The sequence below is a fragment of the Panthera leo genome, chromosome A3 (assembly GCF_018350215.1).
Source record: "Panthera leo isolate Ple1 chromosome A3, P.leo_Ple1_pat1.1, whole genome shotgun sequence".
Lineage (NCBI taxonomy): Eukaryota > Metazoa > Chordata > Mammalia > Carnivora > Felidae > Panthera > Panthera leo.
Genome location: NC_056681.1, coordinates 118,245,116 through 118,257,875, shown reverse-complemented (window position 1 = coordinate 118,257,875; position 12,760 = coordinate 118,245,116). Strand labels below are relative to the sequence as shown.

The 12,760-nt window shown below is 50.3% G+C and overlaps 1 protein-coding gene and 1 pseudogene across 1 annotated transcript; both read left to right on the top strand.

The window, feature by feature from the left end:
* The first annotated feature begins 5,692 nt into the window (after nucleotides 1-5,692).
* On the top strand, nucleotides 5,693-6,387 carry LOC122216509 (annotated as a pseudogene).
* Nucleotides 6,388-7,797: 1,410 nt separating this feature from the next.
* Nucleotides 7,798-12,363, top strand: TCF23 (transcription factor 23). The gene is made up of 3 exons (XM_042933434.1): nucleotides 7,798-8,211; nucleotides 8,799-9,041; nucleotides 10,834-12,363. The coding sequence occupies exons 1-3, from the start codon at nucleotides 8,002-8,004 to the stop codon at nucleotides 11,011-11,013; spliced, it is 633 nt and encodes a 210-aa protein (XP_042789368.1). The 5' UTR covers nucleotides 7,798-8,001; the 3' UTR covers nucleotides 11,014-12,363.
* Nucleotides 12,364-12,760: the final 397 nt, after the last annotated feature.

Below are 12,760 nucleotides of genomic sequence, written 5' to 3'. Positions count from 1 at the left end.
AGCATCTAGACACATAATGGAGATTTAAAAATAAGAAGGGACACCTGGGTGGCTCAGTCCATTAAGCATCTGACTCTTGGTTTTGGCTCAGGTCATTATCTCACAGTTCGTTGGTTTGAGCCCTGAGTTGGGCTGCACGCTGACAGTGGAGCCTGCTTGGGATTCTCTCTCCTTCTTTCTCTGCCCCTCCCCTACTCATAGACTCTCTCTTTCTCCTGAAAATAAATAAACTTTAGAAAAAGAAAAGAAAAGAAAAGAAAAGAAAAGAAAAGAAAAGAAGGGGGCGCCTGGGTGGCTCAGTTGTTAAGTATCCAACTCTTGATCTCAGTTTAGGTCATGATCTCATGGTTCATGAGAGCCCTCATTGGGTTTTGCACTTGGGATTCTCTGTCTCCCTCTCTCTCTGCCCCACCCACCACTTACATACACACTCTCTCTCAAATATAAGTAAATATTTTTTAAAAATTCTTTAAAAAATAAGAAATACTTGAGGCATTAAGAGAAGTATGAGTGACTGTCCTAGAGACGGAGGGAGAAGGCTGCTCTTCCTGTCCCCTCCCACTGAACCCACAGCCAAGCAGAAGGATCCTGAGCTTGCCAAGCACTTCTTTTTCAAAGGGACTTCCACCAGTATCCAAGAGGTCGTTGTTCCAAGTATAAATAACAACTCCTGAGAGATGGGGCTCAAGTTCTGAGGTGAAGACGATCCTACTCTGCATCCACTTCCTCGCTACACCTCAGTGAGAGCCAATTCCACCCAAGTGGGACTGTGCCTGGGCTTCTTCCTCAGCCGGTGATAGTGGGGGCTGATGGTGCTGTGCTGAAACAAAATCCAGGAAGAGGAGAACCTGTCATCAGCACTAGACGCCAACATAGAAGCCATGAGACCCAACTTCCACGAGTTACACTAGCTCCGGGGACCATACCTATGTCTGACCCAAGAAGTAGATATCCCAGACCAACTTCAAGAGAATACATGATAGAGAAGATGGGACTTCACCCATCTGCTTCCTGTATTCCCCCTAAAGCCCACTTGGACCCGTGCGGTAGAAGCTGTCCTTGCTATATCCGTGGCCTCGCTGCTGGAGATGAAGCACAAGGCTATGACAGAGTTGCACTCCACAGAGCCACCCACACATGCGTCTAGGTAGAACCATGCCCCAGAGATAGCCAAGAACAGCACGGACCTGAACTGTCCCCTGGAGATGAGTTTCACCACGCAGAACCCTACTGCCTTGAAGACCAGCTTGTTGAGTTCCAGTCTGCCTTCTCTGATGCCCACCAGGGAACCTGTAAGATGATGGAGTACTAGAAATGACCTCTGCACCTTCTGGCCTGGGAGGCACCACTCCTTGTACATCAGTCTCACTCTCTCCTGGTTCACCACTTGGGGCTTTGTGGACACTGTTTTTCGCTGTGGAAGTTTTCCTTTCTACATCAGCATCCCTGCTATGGATGCAGTGCTGAGGCGGTAGACTGACACTCCCAGGTTCATCTGACCATGACCTTGCAGTCCTTCTGAGGACGGAGTCTTCAGGTGGAGGAGCTCCCTGAGGGTGTTCAGATCACCTAACTCTGAAAAGGCACTTGGCACAAGAAGATCTGTTTCCACATAGCTGCGAGTGTGGCTTTTTTCTTCCCTCCTACTTTGTGTCCTGCTGAGGCTCAGAAAATTTGGAGTCAGACCTCCCTCCTTCCCTGATGGGTAAGTTCCTACAGAGGGAAAGAGATCATACCCCTTTACCATACGGTAAAGGCTTCCACAGGTTCTCCTAAAGTCTGACGTTGGCATGGACCTGATTAAATTTCAGATGGAAGCTTCTGGAAGTCTGCCCTATCAACAACTTCATGTCTTCTGAGAAAGAATATTGACCTGAAAGCCTAGAAATGCCCACCATTCATTCCATGGGCTACTCCTCATCTCACAGATGGTTAGAATGCAAGAAACTCAGGACTGCCCAATGAGCTCCCTGGTGGTGGTAGATTTTTTGGGGGGTGGCTTTTTGAACCTGTTCTCCGGAACTTGGGATGGGAGCCCCTGTTGACTTTTAGCTCATCACTGGAAGATTGGTGTCTGACACCTTCAGAGTAGCTACATAAATATAGGAGGATAAAAGACAATTCTTTTAGGTCTAAAAAACATCTTTTTGCTCTATCCTTCAAAATGATGTTCTTCTGTCCTGAGGTTCTGGGCAGTTCTCTCAAGATTAGAACGCTCTCTGACTGCAAAGGGGCTATACTTCCCGTAGATGACCTTGCTCTTTAGGAGTGCCATGATAGTTTCTTATGATCTTGAGTTTCAACAGCAAAAAGGTTCATGTCCTAGGAATGGTTCTTATGCCTCTTAGAAGGTGTGGGTCTTTTGTGCAGATCTTGGAGATGTTTCACATCAGTCTTAGCCTTGCAGTCCAGCCACAGAACTGTTGGCCTGTTAGAGTCTCTGAAGCTTTGGGTTTTACCAGAGATCCAAGGTCATGCCCATTTTGTGGGCCAAGTGTTGTTCTTGGGCAAACTGGCCATTCTCAGAGTTCTACACTGTTCTCAGGGCTGAGGAATGCTTAGATTTTTTAAAGAAAATTTCTTCTGGATAGAACTTTTGTTTTTTTTCTCATTTCCTTGGAGATACGTTTCTAAGAGCATTTTGTTCATTAAAGTGTTAGAATTCCTTAATGAAATGGCTAAATTCAAAGAAATACATAATACTAAGTATTGAAAAGGAACAGGCACTTCAATCAGTCAATAAGAAGCCAAAGAAATTGAATGAAAGTTAAAATTTCTTCCCCTCTTCACCAAAAGAAAACCAGTCCTCGTGGTTTTATAAGTAAGTTTTACCAGACTACAAAAAAGAGTTAATTTCTATATTATGTAAAAAGTTGTTTCAGGGGCGCCTGGGTGGCTCAGTCAGTTGAGCGTCCGACTTCAGCTCAGGTCATGATCTCACAGTTCGTGAGTTCGAGCCCCACGTCGGGCTTTGTGCTGACAGCTCGGAGGCTGGAACCTGCTTCGGATTCTGTGTCTCCCTCTCTCTGCCCCTTTCCCACTCATGCTCTGTCTCTCTCTGTCTCTCAAAAATGAATAAACAAAAAAAAATTTTTTTTAAAAGTTGTTTCAGACAATAGGATAAGAGCAGCTAAACATCTGACTGTTAGTTTCAGCTCAGATCATGATCTCATGGTGGTGAATTTGAGCCTTGCACTGGGCCCTGTACTGAGCATGTAGCCTGCTTAAGATTCTCTCTCCCTCTCTCTCTCTCTGCCTCTCCTCCCCACTCATGCTCTCTTTCAAAATAAATAAATAAACTTAAAAAAATACTTTTACTTTTAAATTAAAAAAAAAATTAAATAGAATAAAAGGGAGAGCTACCCAGCTCATTTTATGAAGTTAGTGTAACCTTGATACCAAAACCAAATAATGACAGTTAAAAGAAAATTAGAATCTCATTTCACTTATGAGATGGCTGTAAAAATTCTAAGCAACATATTAACTATACGAAGCAGAAAGTATATTTTTTAAAAAGTAATCACAACCAGATGAGACTTATCACAGGAACTCAAGCAAGATTTTTGTCATCAGAAAATACAACAAAATAATGTGGGGTGCCTGGGTGGCTCAGTTGGTTGAGTAACGACTTTGGCTACGGTCATGATCTCATGGTTTGCTTGAGCCCCACGTCGGGATTTGTGCTGATAGCGTGGAGCCTACTTTGGATTCTCTGTCCCCCTCACTCTCTGCCCCTCCCCACTAGCACTCTATCTGTCAAAAGTAAATAAACATATAATAAAAAGAAAATACAACAAAATAATTTAACATTCATAGACTGAGGGAGAAAAATCATGATTGTATCTCAGCTGACGGCAGAAAAGCATCTGATAAAGTTCTACACCTAGTTATAATAATAAAAAAAAAAAAAAAAACTACCAAAAACCTCTTAGCAAACAAGGAATAGAAGGATATGTCCTCAACTTGCTAAAAGTTATATATCAAAAGCCTACAGCAAATAGTATGCTTAATGGAGAAATTCTAGATATGTTCAGTGGAGGGTTAGGGGAAGAAAACAGTGCCAGCTACCACTATTTCCTGTTAATGTAGTGTTGGAAGCACAAGCCAATGCTCTAAGGAAAGAAAAAGAAACAAGTGTAAAGATTGAGAGGAAGAAATAAAACTGTCATTTTGTATCTACTCAGAAAAGCCAATGGAAGCAACAGAGTTTTAAGACTAATAAGAAAGCTCAGCAGGGTTGCTGGATTCAAGACAAACTTTAACAAGCATTTCTGTACAGCAGCCATCATCAACTAGAAAACAGAATAAAATAAAAGCATTTGCAAGAGCAACAAAAACTGTGAACTAATTAGTTCAACAAAACTGTGAGCTATTTCACTGAAGCAAGAATACACAGACCTTCATGGAGTAAACTATCCAATTAATAAAGGATATAGATGTTTAAAACAAAATGAGAGGGGTGCCTGGGTGGCTCAGTCGGTTGAGTGTCCGACTTCGGCTCAGGTCATGATCTCGCGGTCCGTGAGTTCGAGCCCCGCGTCGGGCTCTGTGCTGACAGCTCAGAGCCTGGAGCCTGCTTTGGATTCTGTTGTCTCCCTCTCTCTGCCCCTCCCCCACTCAGGCTCCATCTCTCTCTCTGTCCCAAAAAAGAAACATTAAAAAAATAAAATAAAATGAGAGACATTTCATGTTTTTGGAAGGACTGACTCAAAAGTATAAAGATGGCAATATTCCCCCAGTTAACTCATTTACTCAACAAAATCTCAATCAGAATTTCAGTTGAATTTTACAGGAACCCAATGAGTTTTCTCTAAAATCTATATGGAAAAATAAGGGTCCAGAAATAACTAAATCAACCTTCCAAAATAAGAGTAAAGAGGAGAGTTTTATCATTCCAAGTAGTAAGACATGCTGTCAAGTCAGAACAATAAAAGCAGTGTGCTGTTAGCTCAAACACAGACAAAAAGATCAGCAGGACAGAATAGAGAACTCAGAAATTGGCTTTTATACGAACATGGGAACTTATCATATAATAAAGTGGGAGATGCAACTGAACAGGAAGAGAGAATGGACTGTTCAGCAGATGATGTTGGGATAACAGTCTCCCTATAAGGAGAAAATAACACCGGCTCCCTATATGGAGAAAAATAAAATGCAATCTCTACCAAGCACCACACACAGGATGCTTGAACTTGTCAGTTATCAGATAAAGGCAAATTAAAGCAGCCCTTTAGAGCTCTCCCACCACAAAACTGGGAATCTGGTTAATATCAGGTGGTGGTGAGCACGTGGGGCTCTAGGGTCCTGTGCAGTGCTGACTCGGCAACTGTTCAGGATGATGGCACTCTGGCAACACTTAGTCGATTAACCCAGCATTCTGGTCCCAGGCCTATGTTGTTTTGTTTTGTCAATCTTGCATAGATCCGGAAGGACACATGCAATGGTATCATGATGGCATTTTTGCGGTGGTGATGAGTTGGAAGCAATCTGGATGTCCATCCCGGGGTCTCTGGGTGATCAAAATGTGATGGGTGCACACTGTGGGGCATCCTGCAGCAAGTCAGAAGAAGGGGCTTAAAAACATAGGATTGGACTTCCGGTAGTGGCAGCGGGAAATGGGTTACCAGGCGGTGTCTAGGCCTGTGCCGAGGGGAATCCAGCGGGAATCGGATCCATCAGAACCGTCACTATGATGCCTGTGGGCAAGAACAGCAAGATGCCGCAGCACATTGACTGCAGGATGAGGTGTCTCCTGCAAGATGGCCGTAACTTCGTTCACACCTTCAAGACTCAACAAGCATTCGAATTCAATCCTCTGTGACTGTGATGAGTTCAGGAAGATCAAGCCAAAGAACTCAACGTAAGCAGAAAGAGAAGAGATACTGCTTTGGAGGGGAAAGCCTGGTCTCAGACGATAGTAGAGGGACTTCCTCCCAGAGATACTGGCATTGCCCAAGTGCCACTTGCTGAGCTGCTGGGGGTCCAGGCAGAGCTGCTGTCAGAGGAATCCCAACTGGTGTTCCAGGGCCCCAGGTTCCTACAGGACTTGCTGGACCAGTCAGAGGGGCTGGTGGGGCACCCAACAGGTGGTGACCCCGCAAGGAAGAGGCATGGTGACAGCCACTGCAGCTGCTGATACAGCCAGCACTACAGGGGACCCAAACCAGTGTCTGCCTGGCCGTGGGGGTCCTCCCCCACCTATGGGCCAAGGGGCACCCCCTCCGGGCATGATGGGCCCACCACCTGGCATGGGACCTCCCATGGGTCCCCCAGTGGGGATCGCCCCTGGACGAGGAACTTCAGTGGGCATAGCCCTCTGGGGATGTGGGCCCCCTCCCCTGCAAAGCAAGGGCTCCTCCCCTGGGAATACACCCACCAAGACCCTAGACTCATCATGGCCCCTATAAGTTCCCTCGCTATTTCCTGAAAGGCTGTACATGGTCCTTTTACTTCCTTTTGGCCTGTGAAACTAGTTCATAATAAACTCTTAAGATTATAAAACAGAGACACCTGGGTGGCTCAGTCGGTTAAGTGTCCAACTCTTGATCTTGGCTCAGGTCATGATCTCACAGTTTGTGGGATGGAGCCCCGTGTTGGACTCCCCAGCTGACAGCGCAGAGTCTGCTTGGGATTCTCTCTCTCCCTCTCTCTCTGCCCCTCCCCTGCTCACTCTCTCTCTCTCTCTCTCTCAAAATAAGTAAATAAATGTTTAAAAAAAACCACAAAGAGGGGCTCCTGGGTGGCTCAGTTGGTTAAGCGTCCAACTTTGGCTCAGGTCATGATCTCACGGTTCGTGAGTTCGAGCCCCGCATCAGGCTCTGTGCTGACAGCTCAGAGCCTGGAGCCTGCTTCCAATTCTGTGTCTCCTCCCTCTGCCCCTTGCCCACTCATGCTCTGTCTCTCTGTGTCTTACAATAAACAAATAAATAAATAAATAAAACCCACAAAGACCTCTCGTTAGGATGGGAAGACATGTGCGTAACCCACCCAAGGCAGAACACCACAGGGCGTGGGGCCACCTTCCAAGTCCACCTGGCTGCCTGGGCTCTCATCCCAACCCCGTCACTTACTAGATGTTTGATGCTGGGTGAGTTGCGTCACCTCCTGATACCGGTTTTCCCATCTGTAAAATGGGGATGTGAGAGTCTCTTTTTCTTAGAAGTTTGTCCTGAGAAATAAATAAGAGAATACGTATAAGGTACTTAGCGCAGTGCCTGACCCAGAGTGACCTAAACGCACCGAGCTTTGAGGAAAGTAGCCAGGGTGTGGTCACGCATCAGTTAGAATACCCATGAAACAGGGAGACATGGGCTCTCGGCTCTGTGGGGTTTGAAGAAATCTTCACGAACGAAGGGCATAACCCAACAGGCGAAGGCAGCTTTTCCCTGGCAGAGCTGGAGGAAGATATTCCAGGGGATGGAAAAGCACTAGGTTGGAAATAGGAGGCCTGCTTGGGGGGATGGGGATTAGTGCCCCGGGGCTGGAAGGTCAGGTTCATTGGCAAGGGGAGGAAAGGTCCTTTTAGGGATGTGTGCAGGCACCTTTCTGGCAGAGGAGGAGGTTCGGGGCCCTTCCATTGGCTTGAGCCTCAAAGCTGGAGTCGCGCGACCATCGCAAGACTACTGCGGGGTCAGGCAAGTCTCCGCGAAGGGAGCTCCCTTCCCGCCATCCTCTGGCGCCTTCTGGAGCGGGGGGGGGGGGGGGGGGGGGGGGGCCTCCTCCCAGGACTTGGCCACTCCCAACATCCAGTACCCCCACCCCGGAGCCGGGTGGGAGGCAGGCAGGCAGGCAGGCAGGCAGGAGGCTTCTTGCGGGGGCTGTGCCGGGTGGGCGGTTTTCCCAGAGCAAGGAGTGAAGCGCGACTGACTTGGCGCCAGCTCCCCCAGATACAGACATGGTCGGCTGGGTGACCAGCCTGCCCAGTTAGCCCGAGCCCGGGGGCTCCCTCAGGCACTGTGCTCCCATCCTAGGGGCCGCAGCACCACCTTCCACAGGTGTGGCATGTCACGGAGGGAGGTCAGAAGGCCACCAGCCATGCCAGGAGTGGGGCAGACCCCGGCAAAGGCCAAGCTGCGGCTGGCAGCAGGCACTGGCAGGAAGAGGAGCCGCCCATGCGGGACAAGGCAGGACCTGTGGGAAGAGACAAACTGGAGGGACCAGATGTGGAGCAGAGCTGCCCCCAGCTTAAGAGGGGCCAGGGCTCCCGGCAGGGTAAGGAATCACTGGCCCTGTGGAGGGAGTGGGGAGGCAGGAGGGGAGGGGCTGAGGCATCACCTCTGCTGGCAAAGCCTCACTCAGTATGACCGTCCCTTCCCAGGAAGGGGACACTGGCACCCGGGACTCCACGGCTCCACACTTGGGTGGTTGGGATAACCGAGCTGGTCTTACCCAGAGCGCAGCTCAGAGAGCTCCTTTTTCCTTCTCCGCTGTAGCTGCCTCTTCATGTCAGGACCTGGCTGGGCAAGGGTCAGCCCTACAGAGCAGGGGTGGCTCTGTGCTCCCTGTGGGCCCAGGGCACCCCGACAGCAGGATTCAGACTTGGCCGTGGGTGCAGCAAGGGCTAGAGCGTTAGGAAGAGTAAAGGACTCTCAGCTTCTGAGCTGCCATCTGACCCCAAGTGAGAGCCTCTCTCCATTTCCTCAGCCATAAAGCAGGGCAGGACTGAGAGTGCACAGAGAGAGCGTGAGGCTCTCGGGTCTCTGCTGTTCGGCGCATGGCTGCTCACACTAGAGCGTTCTTAGAAACCAGGGGCAGATGGGGATCCAGTCAGACCCACTCACCCGGGGTCCTCTCTGCAGAGCGAGGCCAGTCCCGAGAACGCTGCTCGGGAGCGGAGCCGCGTGAGGACGCTGCGCCAGGCCTTCCTGGCCCTGCAGGCCGCTCTGCCCGCCGTGCCCCCTGACACCAAGCTCTCCAAGCTGGATGTGCTGGTGCTGGCCGCCAGCTACATAGCCCACCTCACCCGCACACTTGGTCGGGAGTTGCCCGGCCCTGCCTGGCCACCCTTCCTGCGTGGACTGCGCTACCTGCACCCTCTGAAGGTAGGCCACGAGCTCAGGGCCTCAGGGAGTGGGGTTTGGGATGGACTGGACTTAAGCCGGCCCTGAGCAGAGCTGACACTGGGACCAGCTGCTTCCTGCTCTCTCGGAGGGAGAGGAGCCAAGGCTGGCTCTTGGGACTGCGCTGACCTTGGGTGTAGTGGGGGTGGTGATTGGAACTGACTTCACGAAAATGTGGTTCCTCCAAGAGGAGGGAGATTCACAGAGTCCCAGGACTCTGGGGTGCCTAGCGGCAGGGGAGAAAAAGGAGCGGTTTCCGGGGCTGGGGCCTGGGAAAGGAAACCGCACCAGGAAAGCCCTAGATTCCAGGGCACACCACCCCTTCGTACAACGCCTTGGTGTCCCCTGGACTTCTGCCGTAGGAGGGATCCCCCTCTGGGAGAACAAGGTCTAAGAAAGCCTCATTCTAGAAGCAATCAAGCTGGGGTCGGGGAGGAGTTTGGGGGGTGCTTCCTGCAGGCACCACCTCCCCAGACCAGGACCTACCTTTTCGGAGCCTCGGTTTTATCAGATGTGAAAGGGAAAAGAACGTGAGCCTTATTTCTCCTTCCGGGGCATGAAACGAGATCATGAAGGAAAAATATAATTAACAATATTCACCATCGCAATAACGGCAATAACATCACTTGGGTGCTCAAGTGATGTCAGGAGCTGGGCTTAGCGCTTCGGCCATCTCTACCTTTTAGTGCGCACAAGAACCAAATGAGGATCACTTTCTAAGTGAGGAAATCGAATCTCAGGGAGAGTAAGTGGCTAAATGCAGTTTGAACGCAAAGGCGTCTGACCTCAGAGCCCATGCTCACAGCCACCAGGCAGGCCAAGGGGACGGCACTGTAAGTTGCTGCTTGCAGAGTGTAACTGTTATAGAGGAAGGGCCATGCTTGCCCTCTCAGGATAGATACAGCACTGTGATGGGGTCCACCTTGTTTTTATAGAGGATACTTTCACTATCTCTCGCCCTGAAACACAGTTCTGAAACGTCTTGAAAACTTGAGATTGTTTTCTTCCATGCAAATATAGCTTAAATGCAAGAATTCGAGACTACGTGGGGGCAACTCTGAAATACTGACGGGGGCATAGTCACTTCCTTAGCTGTAAAACGATGAGCAAAGTAAGGCCCTTGCACGTAGGAGGTAATGGATACGTGTGTTGAAGAAAGAACAGATGAGAGCTGGTTTAGGTCAAGAACTTGGGCAGTTTGGTGGGATAGGATAGTTTGCTAGGGGCAGTGCCCCTTCGACTCCCCCGGTAAAGGGGCTGCCAAGAGGAGGGGAGACCTCAGGGCAGAGTAACCTGGTGTTTTGGGGTTGTCCACACCCCTGCTGGAAGAATGGGTGATTTTGGGAGGTCCCCAGCTTAGACGGACAGAGCAGCACTGATAAGTGTGGCCAGAGGCACTTGGGCGGGGGGCTGGGCAAAAGAAGAGGTCGGGACCGGTCAGTACCAGGAAGAACCTCTCCTTGCCCTAGTCCTGCTGCCGTCCCCACTGCCTAGCCCCTGGCCATTGCCAACACTGCCATCCACCTCCCTCCCCACTATCGGGGGGCTCTGTTCAGGGCCCTTGCTCTCCTCGAACAGCTCCTTATGGCCACCAGGCTCAGGTGGTCAGGAGAACGCATGGGGCCATAAGTGGCGGTGAGTCCAAGACCACTATCAGAGCAGTGATGAGGGAGGGCTCAGGGAGGGGGCTAAGGAAGGCCATGTTTGGGGTGCCAAGGACTACAAGGGGCTGTAAGAGTGAGTATTACTCACTTACCATCCCCATGTCTTGCAGAAGTGGCCCATGCGATCTCGTCTCTATGCTGGAGGCCTGGGGAGCTCTGGCCTCGACTCCACCACAGTCACCACCTCAAGCCAAAGAACAAAGGAGGCGGAGGCTGGGCCCCAAGTCTCTGAAGAGGCACACGCTCTCTTTCCCACGAAGCCACTCTCACCAGCTCTCGGGGACAAATGAGTATCACACTTGCCCTTTTCTCCTAGACTACAAGTCGAGCTTAGGGACCTGGATTCTCTACCAGCCCTGCCTGTCTTCACTCTGACTCTCAGCCCTCGGATCAGACGGACTCAGGTTCAACTCGCAGGTTCCAGCATGCAGACCAGGCGAAGCTGTGGGCCCTTCAATGGGAGGGGACTCAGAAGCACCGGTGGGGGTAGGGGGGGGCGCAAGTGCTCATCTGGGCACCCGGGGGGTGACTTCTCAGTGGCTCCTGCTGTGGCAGCTGCAAGGGAAGTGGGAGAGGAAGAGGTTTGGTTGGGTTGGAAGTTGAGTTAGGGCACCCTCCCCCCCGCCCCGCTTTTCTCCCCTAAGCTTCCCACAGACACTCGGAGAATGCAAGGACAATGACAAGGCTGTGCAGGTGCAGAGGTAAAGGCCTAGGACGGCAGCAGCTGCGCGTGCTGGTGGGAAAGTCTAGGGCCAGACATGTGCGTGTGAATAGAACTGGGCCGGGTCACGTGGCCAGATCCTGGCGACATGGGGACCTGTCGTTATCGCTCCACAAACCCTTACCTGATGGTGAAGAAGCAGCGGGGAATTTAGGAGTCTTGTCCGCATGATGGTCTCTCCAGCAGCCCAGCATCACTACATTTCCTCCCTCTCTGGGCCCCGAGACCTTCCACTCTTTTCTTGGTATGACTTATATTTACAGGTTAAGCCAGAAAAACCTAAACCTACATTGCTTGCATTCCAGTTTCCACAGAAACTTTTAGATGGTCCCAGCTGCCTAGTTTGAGACGATCTTATCCCAGAGGCAGGTCTACCGGAAATGAACCAGACAGCACCTTGCATCTAAAGGATATTGATGGGCCTGATTACATCCTTGAAGGACCTTAGAGAGAGAACAGATATCTTTTCCAGAGGATGATAATTACAGCCTTCTCTTTCCATTATGTTAGAAACCCAACCTCCAGGACAAACAAGATAGGCCTGGGTTCAGTGGGTTCTTCGTATGATTTTGGCCTGAGGTCTCACTGGCTCTGGAGTTATTTCTACCATCTGGCTACAGACAACTGCCCCAGAGGCAGCTGTGCCCCACAGGCGCTGCCCTCCTAGGCACTCAAGTCTTGCCACGGGGTGCCAGAAATCTGTTAGAGCTTTAGTGGAATTTCTCTCTGGCTCTGAAGAAATAACTTAAGGACTAATCACAGAAGTCTACACATATTGAAAGTAACTTTCCTTTCCAGATCAAGTATAGCTTCAAACCCAAAGGCACCTGAAGTCCAGACAGAGAAGTAACCAGCTTTTTTTTTTTTTAATTTTTTTAAACATTTATTCATTTAAAAAAAAATTTTTTTTAACGTTTATTTTTGGGACAGAGAGAGACAAAGCATGAACTGGGGAGGGGCAGAGAGAGAGGGAGACACAGAATCAGAAGCAGGCTCCAGGCTCTGAGCCATCAGCCCAGAGCCTGACGCGGGGCTCGAACTCACGAACCGCGAGATCGTGACCTGAGCTGAAGTCGGACGCTTAACCGACTGAGCCACCCAGGCGCCCCTAACATTTATTCATTTTTAGAGACACGGAGCACGAGCAAGTGAGGGGCAGAGAGAGAGGGAGACACAGAATCCGAAGCAGGCTCCAGGCTCTGAGCTGTCAGCACAGAGCCCCACACGGGGCTCAAACTCACAAGCCAGGAGATCGTGACCTGAGCCGAAGTCAGAAGCCCAACCCACTGAGCCACCCTGGCGCCCCCAGAACCAGC